General features: G+C 31.9%; 1 protein-coding gene across 3 annotated transcripts; it reads right to left on the bottom strand.

The window, feature by feature from the left end:
- Positions 1 to 4,038: 4,038 nt before the first annotated feature.
- Positions 4,039 to 16,097, bottom strand: LOC118069511 (acetylcholinesterase-like). 3 transcript variants are annotated; one of them, XM_035087677.1, is made up of 7 exons: positions 15,873 to 16,097; positions 10,548 to 10,727; positions 9,568 to 10,198; positions 9,162 to 9,453; positions 8,268 to 9,065; positions 7,346 to 7,521; positions 4,039 to 5,296 (listed from the first exon to the last, which is right to left on the bottom strand). In XM_035087677.1, the coding sequence occupies exons 3-7, from the start codon at positions 10,160 to 10,162 to the stop codon at positions 5,124 to 5,126; spliced, it is 2,034 nt and encodes a 677-aa protein (XP_034943568.1). In that variant the 5' UTR covers positions 10,163 to 10,198; positions 10,548 to 10,727; positions 15,873 to 16,097; the 3' UTR covers positions 4,039 to 5,123. The 3 variants fall into 3 exon arrangements, with proteins under 3 accessions (XP_034943568.1, XP_034943569.1, XP_034943570.1); XM_035087678.1 differs by lacking the exon at positions 15,873 to 16,097 and adding an exon at positions 11,404 to 11,531; XM_035087679.1 differs by lacking the exon at positions 15,873 to 16,097 and adding an exon at positions 11,384 to 11,520.
- Positions 16,098 to 16,666: the final 569 nt, after the last annotated feature.

Raw genomic sequence — 16,666 nt, 5'->3', positions numbered from 1 at the left:
AATTTGTTAAATATTTCTTCAAATGTTATTTTACTTCATTATCGTCACTTGAGATAGACGCCTGGCGTTATACACCTGTGATATATTTTTATTTCACATAGTCATTATTTTTTTATTAAGTAATTAAACAATCGATTATTATCATTTGTTTTGTGCTATTTATTGAAAATTGAATTTTTCTTTTATGTATTATTTAGAGTCTTTTTAATTGAAGACTTTACAAGTGATATAATCAGACTCACGAGGACTATAGTTCTTTATTTTACTTCATTTATTCATTTAACATCGACAAAAAGATTTTCAAAAAAATATCTTTAACTTATAAGAATAGTTGAATAGTTTTTGCTTGATATTTAAATACTGGAAAAGTATTATTGTTATTATTATTAATTATTATTTAGATTTTCAACACAGAGACTTGGGGACATAATAAATATTCAGAAGACTGAATGGCATTTTTATACGGACACAAAGGGGTAGTAAAATTATATTTGTAAATATGATTTTGATTTTTGTCCCCCAAGTGAGAACCGAAACTCACGTTCCATACAAATCAGAAGATTCGTATTCCACAAACGTTGCCACTGATCTATCATGTCTATTACCAAAAATATTTATTTCATTTTATTAATATTTCAAAATGGTTTTTTTTTAAAAATATTTTACATATCGGTCACATTATATTGACAATTAAAAACAAAAAAAAAAAAGGAAAAAGATGATAAAATTTAATTAAAAAAGATTAAATAAAATTTTTCATTTCAGTGAATTCACATTCAATTAATCCGTTCCAATAGAATAAACAAATGAAATAAAATAAGAACGATAAATTTACGTATTTTTTTTTTGTTATCTGCGGTATCTTCTTGTGAATTCTTTTTTTTCTGTATTAAATTTATTACATTTAATTTATTTCATCTATAGTACATACTTTGAGCGAAAGCTTCGCTTCCGACGGAGCTAGAGAATAAATTGAATGCCAAAAGTCTGCGTGTGTATGTATTTGTTGTGTGCTTTATATCTAGTATTATCTAACTTTTGACTTTATTGGAAGATAATACTTGAAATCTTTGTAGTTTTTTTATTTTCATAAACAAATAAATTTATTAATCAGTTTTAAGATATGTCAGTAAAATAATAAACATCGGAGACAAAAAAAAATATTGCCATCATAGAAAAAGCTTCCTGTACCTAACATCACTGCAAATTTTGACTTCTAAATTGTGTTATTTCAATGCAATGAAAGTATTTAAATATGATACTTATTTGAATCACAAGTAAGTCAAATTTTTATATAATTACTAAACAGTATTGAAATTATTACCCTTCCAGATCATTTCCATAATTAATTATATGTGATTCTCATTACAATGCAGATTTTGATAACAACGATATGATTATAGCGACACTTTGAATGATCATGGTGATAATGTGCTGTTTTTTAAGTCATTTTTAAATGACAATCAACATTGGCCAAGAAGAATCTTTAAGTAATAGAGTAGATGAGGATTATCTTACCCTGCAGCCTCTTGATATTTTCTATTTGCAGTGGGCTATAACTTGATGCTTGTTATTGCTAGCTCTGGCTTTACTTGGTCACTAGTATTGCTCCAGGATGTGAAATAAAAATCAATAGGATACAGTACGGCCGCTTGGAAATGTTCCAGATTTTTTTATCTTTTATTTAAAAATTTTTTACTTCTTTCCTCATTGTAGGCCTAAAAAATAACTTCAGAGTATTGAACAGAATTTGACATTTTTTTTTTATTAAAATGAAAATCCTTTGAAGACTAATTGAAAATTTATTTTGAAGCTTAAAATTACAAGGAATAATGCTTCAAATAAATTTTTTCAAAGGAAGCAAACTTTTTCAAAAGTTAGATATCAGATGTCCAATATTAAATGATTAATTTAAACGTAATTAGAAATGTTTAATGTTTGTTATGTATACCTAGTTTCTGTTATTAATTTTAAGGCAGCGCAAAACTGTTACAAGTTTATAGTGCGATTAATATTATTTCTTGATAATTTTTTATATGTAGAATTATTTATTTTCACGTCCATTCACACACCCTTGTGTACCCTCTCTCATTCAATATTTTTATTTTTTCTTTGGCTAGATTTATTGAATCCACCCCACGACTAAACCGAATCAAAACGAGATATCGCGTGTCTGATTAAGGAAGTTCTTGCATGAACAATAGTATGTTAATGGCAATAATAAAAAACAAAAATCATTTCAATATTTTATCTAATATTTATAGTTTATATTTGCAAAATGGTTGTTCAAGAATTAATTATTTTATTCGTAACATTTTAGACAGTAATAAGCTGTCTGAAAGATGGCTAGATGTCATCAAATCTTAGCTACACTGTATTTCAGTTATCTAGGATATATAGTATAAATTATTCCTTAAATTGGAAATTTTTTCTGTTTAGAGAAATAATTTTTGCTTAGTATTTTTTTTAGTGCATAATTATTTAAAATAATCTAAACTAAAAGTTGATTGAAATGATGCCTGATAAGACATATTGAAATACATCATCTTTTAGTTTAGACTTGAAGATAAATTTCAATATAAATTAAAATATAATCCATTTTTGATATTAGTTTCTATGTACACAGAACAAATTGTTCAGTTATAATGACTTTATACTGCTAGTAAGCAGACATTTTTGAGTTCATTGAATATTTTTCTTCCATAGAATAATTTTTATTCCTATTTGAATAATTTTTATCACAGTACCAACTTGCACTCAGCTCAATCTAAATTATCCAGATTAGTAAAGTCATTTTTCTCTCAATTTCTGGATTAAAAATTACTCTACAATTTTTTTAGGATATACGAAAGACATTTCTTCAATGAATTAAAGATAATCATTTTTAGTTAAACTTAATTTTTTTTTATAGAGCATATGATGACTTAAATTCATCATGTAAAAACTAATTAATAATAATAATTCAAGTAGAATTTTACTCACTAGTTAATAAACAATTAACAACATAATTATAATAAAAAGATTTTTTTTTTGATCAATTTCTCAGACATCATTATGCCAAAGATGCTATCTAGAATTTATTTCCACTTACATAAGATGCAACAATAATTTTAAAATATTTATATTACATCATTATTGTTATTTAGTCATTGAAAATAATTTTAGCCTCAAGATTCATGACTTGTAAAAAAAATCTTGGATCAACCAAACTAGAGCATCTCCAGCAATCTTCAGTTTCTGATTTATCAATTCCAAAAGCTGAGAATCAACGTTAGCACATCAAAACCATTTTACAAATATAAACTTGCTAAATTTGATAAAACTTTGAAAATAACTTTCGAATCTTATTATTCTTGTTAACTTTTAAATCATGATTTTAATTCTGTTGATGATCTTGATCAAACCTAACTGAAACCTCTTGTAAAGGTTCATCATCCAAACCTACTATGGTTTATATCAGAACCACCTTAATGTCAATAAAAAAATCCTAATTTCCCATTATCTATATGAACTGAAACCAACTCCTAATAAATCTCTACTAATATTTCATCTGAAATTTTCACATATTATTTTAAATGAACAATTTGCTTTTATAATTAATTTATTAATCATTCACAATATTTATCATCATATTCTGAAAGTAAACTCTCAAGATTTATCCTTAATAATATATATATATATTATAATTAATATTTTTGGTTATCATCATCATTATTATCGTTGTTAATATAATCATTAAAAGTAGTTATCATTATCGTAATCGATATTTGTTAAATTTTTGCATCACTCTATGTACCCATTAATAACCGACTTTTATATATAAATAGTATAAAGCTTACTAATAGGCTCTCATTTAGTAATGAAATCGATTAGATAAACTTAATTCACTATCTCTGGTTTATTTTTTTTTATTTTGTTCGGTTTTTTTAGCTCATATTCACAACCACACTTATACATTTCTTTTTTCTATTTTTAATGTCTTTAGCATTTTTTTTTTTTAGTGCTTTAATATATGTTCTACGTAGTTTTGTTGTTTAGTAAAGCATTACATTCATTCACATTTTCTCTTTATTTTTTTCGTTAAAGAATTTTTTTTTGTTTGACGTCTGGATTGACATACGTTCTCTTCAAAAATTCGTTTGAATTTAACATAGAGTTGACAAAATTAGATGGTTTGAATGAATAGTGTCTCTATTTGCGAAAATGAGACAAATAAGTTAATTATTAACACATTAAGGTATTATATTTAATTAAAATAAATAAAAAAAATTTCTAATTATTTTTTATATTTTAAAATTTATTATTTCATTATGAGAAATTTCGTTTTAATCCATCTTCTTTTACAAGTATATATAAAAACTTTTAGTGAATGTTTTTCCAAGGAATTTAAGCTTTAAATCAAGTCTATAACTCAATTTATCACCATGTTATTGGCTCTTAAAGTAGACAGAGTAAAATCATAGTTTTCTTCTAGATAATGTTAAAGTAAAAATTAAGTAGAAAAAAAGTTGAACCTTTCATCAGTTATTTGTAATTAAGCTTCTTACAATTTAATCAATCTCTAGGAAATATTTAAATTAACTCTCTAATAAATTCATTTACAAACATCAAATCTGAAGTAATCAATCTATCTCATAATATCAATTTTTCATTATATCTTGTTTATCACAATTTTATTAGAAAAATTCTTTTTTTTTTTTTTTCACCTATCAAAGCCTTCAACATCTAAATATGATTTTCGTACATTGGTGTCTCCTTTGTATGAAAAAATGAAACTTCAGATAAAGTTTGTGATTGAATTCAATATCAAATATAAAATTTTATCTAGTAGAAATATAGAGAAAAAAAAAAGGTTGTCATTCGATCTTTTGAAGTAGAACGTTACTTACCAGAGCGTCATCTTGATATGTTTGCGATTGTATATTGAAATGCAGTTGAATTATGAATTGATGGAATAAATCAATCAAGTCAATTCGAGTTACATATCATAAAGCGAAAAATCAGGAATGGAAGTGAATTTTTATTTTCATAATGGAACAATGTAGAATCTGAATAAGTTTGAAGAGTAGGAAGAATAAGGAATGGTAGAATGAATGGAAGTATAAGGGATGGGTAAAAATAATTTAAAGTGATCTGACTGTATCTTTTGTTGACTTGATGATGCCTCTAGCTGGAAAAGTAATGATGGTCATTCCTGAGAATATTAAGAGACTCGTCAACGCCAGGCTGAATGTTAGAGTGTTGGCATTGATGCTTGGTGCTGAATTAGTGCTACATGATTCCATTTCCATTTTAGCTGTAAAAATAAAAAAAAAGGAAAGAAAAGATAATTATTATTCTGTCAGTTGATTATTTTTAGATTAAATGTAATTTGAAATTTTTCGCGTGTCTCTAATCATTCACGAACAGTAATTTAAAGAGACGATTCATGCTTGGTTGAATGGATGTTTTATGGAGGTCGTTCCAGTTAATCATTTGATATGATATATTAGACTTTTGGCTTGATGTTGATATTATAATTCAAAAATTTTATTTTTAGATATTATTCCAGACCTAGATAAATAATTATAACTTTTATGTTACTGGAAAAATTTCATTTTTTTTCTCTTCAACTTTTTTTTATTGGAAAAGAAGTTCATTAATTGATGTATCATCACTTTTATTTCTAGAAAATATTCTTTGGAAACTTTTAAATGGTTAATCATTAATACTTGGTTTATAAGAATGTCTTCCGATATTAATAAACCATTAGCCAATAAAAAAAATACTAAAATATGAACGTTTTATTAGAGAATATATTGAATTATTTTATTAATAATTCTAAAACTATTTTTTCGGTTAAAATCAATATTAACTAGAGTTAAAATAATTTATTATTCAAATAATTCATGAAAAAAAATCATTTTTTATAATGAACTTTTTGAACTTTCCTCAACTCAAATTATTTTTTTCTAACACTCTCCACATGTTCTGATTGTTGAAAAAAAAATTCCAACTCTGAAATTGGAATGCAACTTTACTTAAAAAAATAACAAATATTAAATATTTATTCAGAACAAAAGGAAAAAAATTGAATTCCATTTAAAAAAAAAAATATTACGGCAGTCATTGAAGAAAATAATTCATATGATTTAGCTAAAATGTATTTAGTTCAGGAATGGTTTTTTCTTCACAGTCAAATAAAATAATAAAAAATAAAAGTCACGTAAAAAAAGCTCCGTCTATATATACACAATATAAGAATATTTTTTGGCACAAAAATAAACGTAATAATAAACTCGAGTTGAATTTGTAATAAAGGTCATTTGTATTCGGAAAAAACAAGTTGAGCTTGATGAATTTTATAAGTAATAAAGTCACGTGGGGAGATAGAGAGAGAGAGAGAGGGGGAGAGATAAAAAGAAGAAATTTAATGTATAATAACATGGTACAGAGTGAGGAGGATAAAAAATCAAAAACGGAATAAAATGAAATGAAAATAGTAGTCGTTGGTGAATTTAGATGAGTGTGTGGTATACCATAAAGTGGTTGAGGTTGGCGCAATAGCAGTAAATAACGGAAGTAGGCTAGCAAGGAGGTATAGTGTGAAGGATATAGTGCGAAATACAATAGCATATATAGAAGGTGAAGACACGCGTGGTGCATCAGTTTGACCCGGTCCCCAGCAATCCTCCAGACTGGGAGCCAGAAAAATGTTCTATCCTCAATTGTATCAAAGAGAGGAGTGCAGGGGAGGTGAAGCAAAGCCGCCAGGATGTAGACGTCGACGTCAACGTCGGCAAGAGAGAGGTGAACCAGGCGTTTGGGTGTGCGCGACCCGCCGATGCGGTGGCATCGATCCATACCGGGTAGAGAGTTTCACTCCCCTTACTCTTTTTCTGCCTTCTAGCTTCAGCTTTTCTCCCCTTCTTCTTTTCTCTTCTATCTAGTCTCTTTAGTTCTCCCTTTCCCCTTGAGCGTCCTCAATCACCAATCTCATCTTGAGATTCCTTATCTTCACCACACAATTCGCTACAAAGAATTCTTACACCCAAAAGTCGACTTGAAACTTTCGTCTTCAACTAAGGAAATTATTTGTGTGAACAAAAAGATTCATTTTCTTTTATTCTTCAAAGTAAATTATCTGATTAAAGGAATGAGTATGAGCCCCATTATCTAATCAAATAGCTAACAAATTCACCAACGCTGTCAACCAATTAATGCATTTTGGCACAACGTCATCCCGCATTAACCAGAAAACCACATCGAGTACGCTTCACAATTACATGCCAATTAACGAGATCGATTGTCTTTGAGCTTAAAGCTCTTTACTACAATATTTGATGCATTATAATATAGTACTCACAAGTGGCAGCTATCAGTTGTGGTAGATATTTTTTCCAAAATGCACATTGACGCGTTCTTATACCCTGACCAATTTCAGTTACGTTGGTGTCCAATGTGAGATATTCTTGATTTGCTGCTGTATGTTGTGGCCAGAATGCATCAGCCCATGAACCGTCATCACCCATGTTGGGATCTCTAATCATACAATAAATACATTTTTAATATTCTTTTAACTATTAATCTAAACACAAGTGTCAGTTTAATACTTCAATATTTATCAAACAAGTTTTAACTATCATGTTGATGGGTTTTTTTTTACTCAACGTAAGATCATTTCTAAAAATAGTACATTGGTTATCGAAAAAAGAAAATAGAGGTAGAAATAAATTTTACCAAATTTCTACTGCTTTTATATCAGCATTCACTTTTCATATCATCAATATTCATGCTAAATTATAAATTATAATATATTTACTGGTTTTTTTTTCTTTTACGTTTACGTCTGAATTGAAAAAAACCTATGTTAAATATAAATATAATTTTTAAAATATTAATATTATCAGCTTAATTGTATTTATTTTTAGACTGTTAAAATAGTCTTGATAATCATAGTAAATTAAAATAAAAGTTTCAATTGTGGTATCTGAAATATTCTTCAAGTCTAAAAAACCATTTCATATAACAATCTATACTTTGTACCATTTTCACACTTTTCAGCAGTGACGATTTGCTCACTACTTATGAAGCAGTACTTAAAATGAGTGAAAACCTTTTTTTTTCAACAATGAGCAATTTGGTGAGAAAAAAAAATCACACAAATGATTTATAACTGAAATTAGATAGCTAAAGTATTGTAATTAAAGAGGAGTTTAATTAGTCTGTTAGAAGTAGTGGATCAATGATAGTTTAGACGCATTTTAGCAAGCAGAAAGTTCTCTTACCCAGTTTTAGCAAAATTGGCCCAGTATCTCATTATCCTCTTGGAGAGGATAACTTCCTCCTTGGTGTATCCTTTTGCTGGGTCAAGTGGTTCGCCAAAGATATAATTGATTTCATCGCCATGCAAGACACCAGTCCATTTTGGCCAAGGACTATTGAGAGATCTGTGCTTGTAGTAGTACATATAGACAGTATTGCCAGTCTCAGCGTATCTCGAGGCGAATTCATTGACGTTACAGGTAAATTGATAGTCTCCAACGATTTTATCAATCGCATTACGATTGCCATTTGGATCATCTGGATGTAGCCAATCAGTATATTCATAAATAATAGCATGACGAGCAATTTGATTAACGTAAGGATTAAGTTCCGATACAGCTCGAATGAATTCTTCCCGCGAGACTTTGACATCTTCAGCGCCATCGATGCGAAAGAGTTCAGTTAGATAGTAAATGATGAAATAGAAGCCTTCCTCAGTATTGGATCCCATGAGAATGTTGGCCTTTTTAAAGGATGATGTTGCTAATGATTGCTGAGGAGTTTCATCAAGGAAGGATCCATCAATGACTGGGACAAAAGGAAAGTCACAAATACCTAGAGTACCCCATTCATTGTTGACTAAATCCAAAGGATCAGCAGCGGCAAGACAATCAATGACAGCCTGAAGATTTTTCCGGTCATGAGGACAACCTACTGCTTCAGCTAAACGTAATCCCCTTTCAAATGATTCCTCCCGCGAGATCATCGCCCAAGGAGCCGTTGGTGAACCGGACTGCATAATCGCCTGGTTGAAGAGGTGTCTATTATAATGTTAAGTGAGGAGGTTAATTGCATTACTTCAACACACTTTGACATGAAATATTATTATTGAAGGGAAGTACTTAGTTATGATATACCTTGAAAGTGGTGAAAGTAAATGCATTGATACAGAAACTGCGCCGGCGCTCTCACCAAAGAGCGTTACGTTGTCTGGATTACCACCAAATGCAGCGATGTTATCCCTGATCCACTGAAGCGCCATCATCTGGTCAAAAAGCCCAGCATTACCTGGTACGTCTGGAGTACCAAAATATAAAAAGCCCAAACTAGCCACCCGGTACTGCATGGACACCAGGATCACATTCTCCTCGGAAACAAGAGTCTTCGGATCATAGATGTCAAGTGTGGCGGAGCCGGAGTAGAAGCCACCTGGAGCAAACGAGCGAGCCGACGCGGATATGCGTGGCTGCTGCAAACGAGATCGTATCGAGATGCGCCAACGAAGAGCGCTATCGCGAATTCAATTGAATCACTTCAACTCACCACCGAAAATCCATACCATCACGACGGCGTTTGTCGGCCTGGGTCGAGGTACGACTACGTTGATATACAGGCAGTCCTCGCTAAGTTGAGTGTTTGGATTCCATACCATGGCACCAGCAAAGTCCCCAAAGACGGTGTCATAGATTTGGACACAGCTGTTGGGCTGCGTCGTAGCATTGAGAATTCCATCCCACCGATCTGGAGGCCGAGGATGCCGGAATCGTAGCGATTTGAGAGGCTTTTGTGCGTATGGAATACCATACCAGGCGTCAACTTGTTTACCAGTCGAAGCTGTCTGAGTGATACCTCTCACCCGACCTTTTTTAGTTTGGACAACCAGTGGATCATCAGAGCCTGATGTCAATGATTCAGCTTTGATTGATCCAAAATTGTCCAAAGTCATCTTGCTCTTTTGTTGTTGTTGTTGATGTTCATGTTGGCCCAGTTCTTCATGTGACAGATCCGCATGGTGTCTGCTTCGATGTGGTGAGGGCGAAGCCCTCGCGACCAAGTCTAGAGTCGACGCAATGACCACCGTCAGTACTACAAATGTTTCAAAGTTCAGGAGGGCGCTTCGACCTCTCGTCATTGCCATCGTCCTCGCGCCACTCCTTTCCGCTCCCCTTCACGCCTAAATCAAAAGTAAACAATCAGTTACAACTCAAGTATCTCATTTGCTAGATATGCTTTACATTTAATAACTCTGTTTCTCATGAAACAATAATTCCTGAAAATTATGCCTTGAGTCTGACAAGAAACCATCACCATATACAGAAGAGGAGCAAGGCCATCCCAATCAATTTTCCTCAACTTTTAGTTTGCATACAAGCTAATTAACTCATGTAATCTCATATTATCAATGTTTCCAACTTCCTTACTATTTACGCAACATTTATCATTGCATGTCTGACTCAGCATACTGATACTCTTTTATCTCTAAGTACCAGTCTTTTACATGTAAAACCAGCTTTCAAATTTACCTCACGTCGATGACGTCGCGACGCCTGGTCCGTTAATGAGCGGCGAGTGTTGACGCCTCTAAAAGAGCTAATTCCAATAATTGAAAGAAGCTGAATACTGGAGAAGGGTTGATTCTTGAATAGCTCTTATCATCAGCTACATTACCGCATTATCAGTCATCGTCCTTACTGTCTTTTTTTCTGCAATAAAAAATCACCAAAACATCAATAAACTTTAGCTAGGTCAGAAAATATGATTCTAACACCAAAAAAATAATTCAAGTATCATTGAATAAATGTATTCTGAATGTCTGTCATATATGCTGATGGAGATACTTATGTTCCTCTTGCAGATAAAAATGGAATTTTAATATAAACCAAGTTATGATAAAATATTAAGCATATAAAGATTTATCTAATTATTGGACATTGATGAAAGTAACCTAGATACATCTACAAAAAAGAAGGTTCCAGCTATTTTAGTTTTTTCACGAATATTATTATCATGAAAATTCATGAAAACAATTAACTTCCTTCAAGCGGAAAGATGGTAAAGTATTCCGTTTTATTCGTTTGTGCAACGATTAGTTTGCAAGTGTAGTAAACTCAACGTCGATCCAATGTGCTGTGTGATGTGTAGGAATCACGCAAGCATGCAATAGTGGCCCATACGAGGAGTAGTGAGCCTGAACCTCCGGTCCTCGAGTGTGAGTTCGATGTAACACGAGTGACCTAGAGGTGTCACTGGGTTAGCGTGTTCATGGCCCATCCATAACTCTCGACGATATACCAACGAATATATGTATATTCTCTAGGTCTCCCTTACCCTCTTTATTTAACCCTCGTGATATACTAACCCTCTCACACTTTTCCCTACCTCTTTAAATGCTAATCGGAGGCATCAAAGCGTCAAAACATCAAGAGATTGTCCCTCACAACTTTAGATTCCTTTACACATTTTTTTTTTTATTTCTACATTTAAAATAGTTTAAAATGAAGAAAAGAAAGAAAGAACAACAGATGAACCATTTGATCATATATATATATGAGTAAATGTGAATTGGATAGACTACTCAATCATGCAGATAAGATGTCATTTCAATAAAATACTTGTCCTGATATTGGAAAGATAAAAACAACTCCGAGGTCAAATAATTGACGGACGAAAAATTTTCGATCGTTTGAAACATCACGCGAGAGCGATATCGCTCAGAGTTATGACAGGCCCATATCTCTTTGGGTCAAGGTCGAAATTTTGCAATCAACTTTTAGTTGTTGTTATCTTAAATATAAAACAACTGAATCAGATAAATGAACTAAATAAATCATTAAATTAAGTTGCAATCTCAGGTGAAAATAACAAAACCATAAGAAGAGGAAATTTTGATGTGAGTCAATTATCAAATCAGAGCATATCTGTATGCATTGTACGAGTGCATCAGCACTTGTAATAGTAATCAAGAGTCCCTTGAAATTTTATGCAGCTGAAGAAGAGGAAGAGAAAGAGAGAGAGAGAGAGAACATACAGGAAGGTAGTGGTCACGATGGTCATCGTTGATAACGAGAATGGGATTTCCCTCCTTCTCCACCACCTTTGGTCGTTATTTGCCTGCTTCCTTCACACTGCAGACTTCAAATAGACTGCAGAGCTCTAGGATAGAGAGTACGAATGATAACAGATACTCTAGATACCCTAGGATATCTTAAGTAAATAAATCTCTATTAATATCTAAATGGAATAATTAGCACTTGAAACATGCAAAGCCTCTTTCCTTTTGATAATAAATTTAGGCTAAGAGTCTTCAAGTTAAAAATCATTTCTTAAAATGTCAGAGTTATCTTAAAAATGTTCAACTTAATATCTTTTTTTCATTGATATTAAGTTTATTACATAATGCTGAGAGATTATTAATTTTATTTCATCTATATTTGATGATACTTTTCAGTTATTGGATTTAAAAATACATCACTTGAATATTTAAATATCATAGCATATTATTATTTTAATTTTATAACAATAATATATTTGCAATTTGTTCATGATAATTATGCAATCTATTTCAAATTTATACCTGTTAAATGGAGCAGAATATGAAGAAAAGTTCAATTTAATCAACCAATTGGATACTTAAAATTTATTCCCAAAAGTGTATGTTATGTTGATCATAAAATAATATTATTAAACATAAACTGGTTAATTTTTAAACATAATTAATCAGAATCAATGATGAACTTTACTGGTATTTAGAGGGGAATGAAAAATATCAGAAAGAGGCGCAATGCGTACATTTGTGAATACAGTAAATAACACAGAAGGAAGCTAGGAAGAGAGAGAGAAGTGAATGAAGTAGAGTCCATTTGGGTGGTGTACATGTTAAACCTGAATATGGTGTAGGTGAAGAAGAAGGGATGGTTGCAGTATTTGATATGTTGGCGGCCAATGGTATCATGAACCAAACACCGAGACCCATTTCCCCACTGAGCAACTTTTATGCGGTTTTCTTCACTCTCAATACTCAAAGACAAGATTTCTTTTTTTCTTTTTTTTGAATTGGTATAAAAAAATGTTTGTTTAGCAAGATGCATCCCGTGGCAGTTTTCAATGGAGATTGAAATGAGGATGATATGTAAATATAAATAAATAAGGTACTTTCTCCAAAGAAATCAGTGAAATTTTCAATTAATTATTAGCATTTTTTTTAGTGCTAATACTGTACATTTAAGTGTTTTATTTTAAAACATTAAAAGTGTTTTAATAATACCTAACCACAGGTGAAGTCATATTAAAACACTTAAATTTATAGTGAAATCAGTGACTGATGCAATCAGTGTTAAGCTTAGAAGTAATTGGTAGTAAATAGGAGTTGATTAATTTGAATAGAATGTATAATTACTTTGTAACTTTTAAATAACAATATATTATGACTTATAATTAATTAATCAGTAAAAGTTATTAAAAATCAGTGATATTTTGGTATGGTGCAGTGAATGCATCTCAGTGATTATTTCAACTGATTATCAGTAGTAAGTCTGGTACTTATTTCAATTACTGAATAATCACTGATATTGAGATTACCTATTATTTAGTGATTTAATTTAAAAGAGTAATGATAAATTGAAGTACATCAGGATTAACTGTGTAACATAGGGTTTTCGGTGTGTAACAGTGTACATAAGCTCTGCGGATGGCGGCTGCACTGCGGCATATCAGAAACAACTCATGTGTGTATATACACACGAGTGGAGGTGGTGGTGGAGGAGGAGGAGGACGAATGCCCGAAGACATATTCCAACGATTGACCCTAACATACAAAGCTGAGTACAGCTGAACTTTGTACATAAACAATGAGCTTGCCGCAAGCTTATGTGTACAAATGTTGGAATAACAGAGAGAGAGAGAGGTAAAGAGAAGAGTAGTTGATGTGATGCTGATGAAATCGAATAGAGATACCGAGGTATTAGGAACGGAATCAACTCGGCAAACATGAATTTTGATTCGTCAGTAGCTGATAAGCTTGATGAAAAAAGGAAGTAAAATTCATTAGCAATTTTGAGTTGAGAGATAGTTAGAACTGATGAACATGTTTGATTGTGATTAAATGAATAAAAAGCATACTGATGGTGAAGCAGTCAGAGAGGAGGGACACATGTGAAATGGGGGAGGCGCAGCGACGACGAATTCTCGAAAGCCTAGTATCGATTGACCCCGTAGACAGGAAAGCCGCCGGGTTGTGCGCCGGGAGAGTGAGAGAGAAACAACGATGAGAAAGCATAAAAGCTGCTGGGATGCTTCGAGAGAACAAGAATCCTGGGGGAAAAAAAAAAAGAGTACACCAAGACTTACCTTCTTCGCAGTCTTTTTTCTCCCTTAAACTATTATTTTATTTTCCCTCCTGGTCTCTTTTCTTTCACATTCTCCGGACACATAATCGATTTACTCGTGTGGATAATAAAAAAGACCGCGTGCTAACTTTTTCTTCATCTTATCTCAAATTGTGATGATGAATAACCCGAAACTATTTCAAGTAAATTATTATTTTAGGTTTCGAATAATCGATGGCTTTTTATTATTGTATTTGTTTTCATCTTAGACCCCTTTATTAAATTTACTCATTCAATCAATATCATTTTTCTACTGGCAAAAAGTATTGTAAAAAAGATGTCTAATTAAGTCTGTCCACCTTTGTAATCTCCACCAGGTTCAGATGCTTTTTTGTTCCTGAAGAATCATCATATCAGTCTAGAATTGGTGCTCGAGTGCTAGAGTGACTGAGTATATGGAAAGGTCACAGGATATTTTTGGCAACTCGCCTGGTAATTTTGTCTTTCTGTCCTTCTTCAATTCCAGACTGACTTTATATCATCATGGTATTTCCGGGAAGTGAATGTAGTAACGAAGCATTCGTTATATTAATGACGTTCATCATCATCATCACCATTATCATCATCATCTTCAATAATGAAATGGCTAAGTTTTTGCTTTTAATTTTGATATTGCTGATAGTTGAATTGAAAGTGAGTTTCAGATATTCCTAGACATTTTTTATTTCCGTAGGAGTAGATGGAGTTGAAAGATAAAGAGAATGAATGTGTGAATCGGAAGTATCTCTTGATGCGTTGTGTCCCTCGTTAAAAGGCTCGTATGAAGAGTTAACGAGCTTCTATGGGTCAACTGGCATATTATAACACGTCAGAGAAGAGGAGAGCTTCCTGCCGCTTTAATTTCTAACGTAATCAAGCATAGAGAAGAAAGAAAAATACAAGAGAAAGGGTATAAGTGTACATATGAGTGACTTGACGACGAGGTAAGGGTCCCTTGAGAACTCTAAAGTCCCACACGAGTCAATTATTTATACGTGACGAAAACTTGAACCAAAGTTGTATAGACAAAACCTAAAAAGTATTTTACTATCACCACCACCACCACCATCATCAAAAGTGGCTTGAATGAGTGAGAGAAAAGTTTTCTCTTCAACAATCCGATAATGAATTTACTTGTCAAGAGTTTAATTATCTAATTATCATCAACTACTTATTTGATATTGAATATTAATTTCAAGTTAAATCACATTTGTCTTTCTATTCATCTGAAAATCTCATTTTATCAAAACCACAAACCATTTATACAAAACGTCTGAAACGTTTTCTCATTCCAATTTAAATGAAAAATAATTATATCTATAAAAATGATTCGTTTAAATTTTGATTAAAATTCTACCAAGTTGAAAAAAAACAAGAAATAAGAAATAGGGTAAAATGGTTTGCTTAATTAAATAAAAAAACTATCAAGCTAAGATATTTGAAGAAGAGAAGAAGAAGAAGAAGAAGAGTTTGTTGGAGACTTACTTGATGATGAAATGTGAAATCTTGATATGACGCACGGACGGAATGAGACAAAGTTTATTTCGATTTTTTGTAAATAATTATTTATTTATTTAGGAGGAATTATATTCTTTCGTATGATGACAATAGTGAGATTGTGAGAAGAGAGAAGAACACCAGTCACACTTTGTTGACACGCACGAGATGTAGGCCGGCAAACGGTTCAAGCCGCACTGAGCTTGCTAGTAGTTTCACCACCACCACCACCACTACTAGGGGTGAAGCTTTTATTCTCTCTATTTCTCCCTCCTGTCCGCTACCTTTCAGCCACTGACTCCAACCACCTTCTCCGCATCATCACACCCTCTCGCTTACACTCAACCAAATCTTACTACTTTCTATCTCCTTTCATCTCAACCCTCCTTTTGGAATTCATCCCTCTCTTCTCGCAGCTTCACTGCTTCAGCTACGCTAGCTGCGTACAAATATAAATATATATTTATACACTCATTTAGGTACGTACACTCGTGGTTATCATCATTTTAAAGTATACCTAAAGATTTATCTTTTCTTACTTACTATTTTTCTTTGTTTTAGAATTAATCAACCAGGCAGTAGTTTATTTATTAATTCATGTGAAGAAGAAGAAGAAAATGGTAGTAAATTATAGAAAAAAATTCAGGTCAAAAGTGGGTATCATTTAATTTTTATATCGTTAAATACTTGGGTTTAAATTTACATGTTTCTCTTGTCTAAAACTTGAGCATACTTGAATTTTTATGCTAATGCTCCGCATTGTAATTTGTTAAAAGAAAAAG

This window comes from Chelonus insularis, unplaced genomic scaffold (assembly GCF_013357705.1).
Source record: "Chelonus insularis isolate UGA/USDA-ARS -01 unplaced genomic scaffold, ASM1335770v1 contig_41_pilon, whole genome shotgun sequence".
In the NCBI taxonomy this organism is placed as follows: Eukaryota; Metazoa; Arthropoda; class Insecta; order Hymenoptera; family Braconidae; genus Chelonus; species Chelonus insularis.
The sequence above is the reverse complement of the archived record's forward strand: the minus strand, read 5'-3'. Positions and strand labels throughout refer to the sequence as shown.

Coding starts and splice junctions, on each gene's coding strand:
- LOC118069511 (XM_035087677.1), bottom strand. CDS start 10,162: ATGGCAATGACGAGAGGTCGAAGCGCCCTCCTGAACTTTGAAACATTT. Junction 9,066..9,161: donor TTACTTTCACCACTTTCAAG/GTATATCATAAC, acceptor ACATTATAATAG/ACACCTCTTCAACCAGGCGA. Junction 7,522..8,267: donor GCCAATTTTGCTAAAACTGG/GTAAGAGAACTT, acceptor TTGTATGATTAG/AGATCCCAACATGGGTGATG.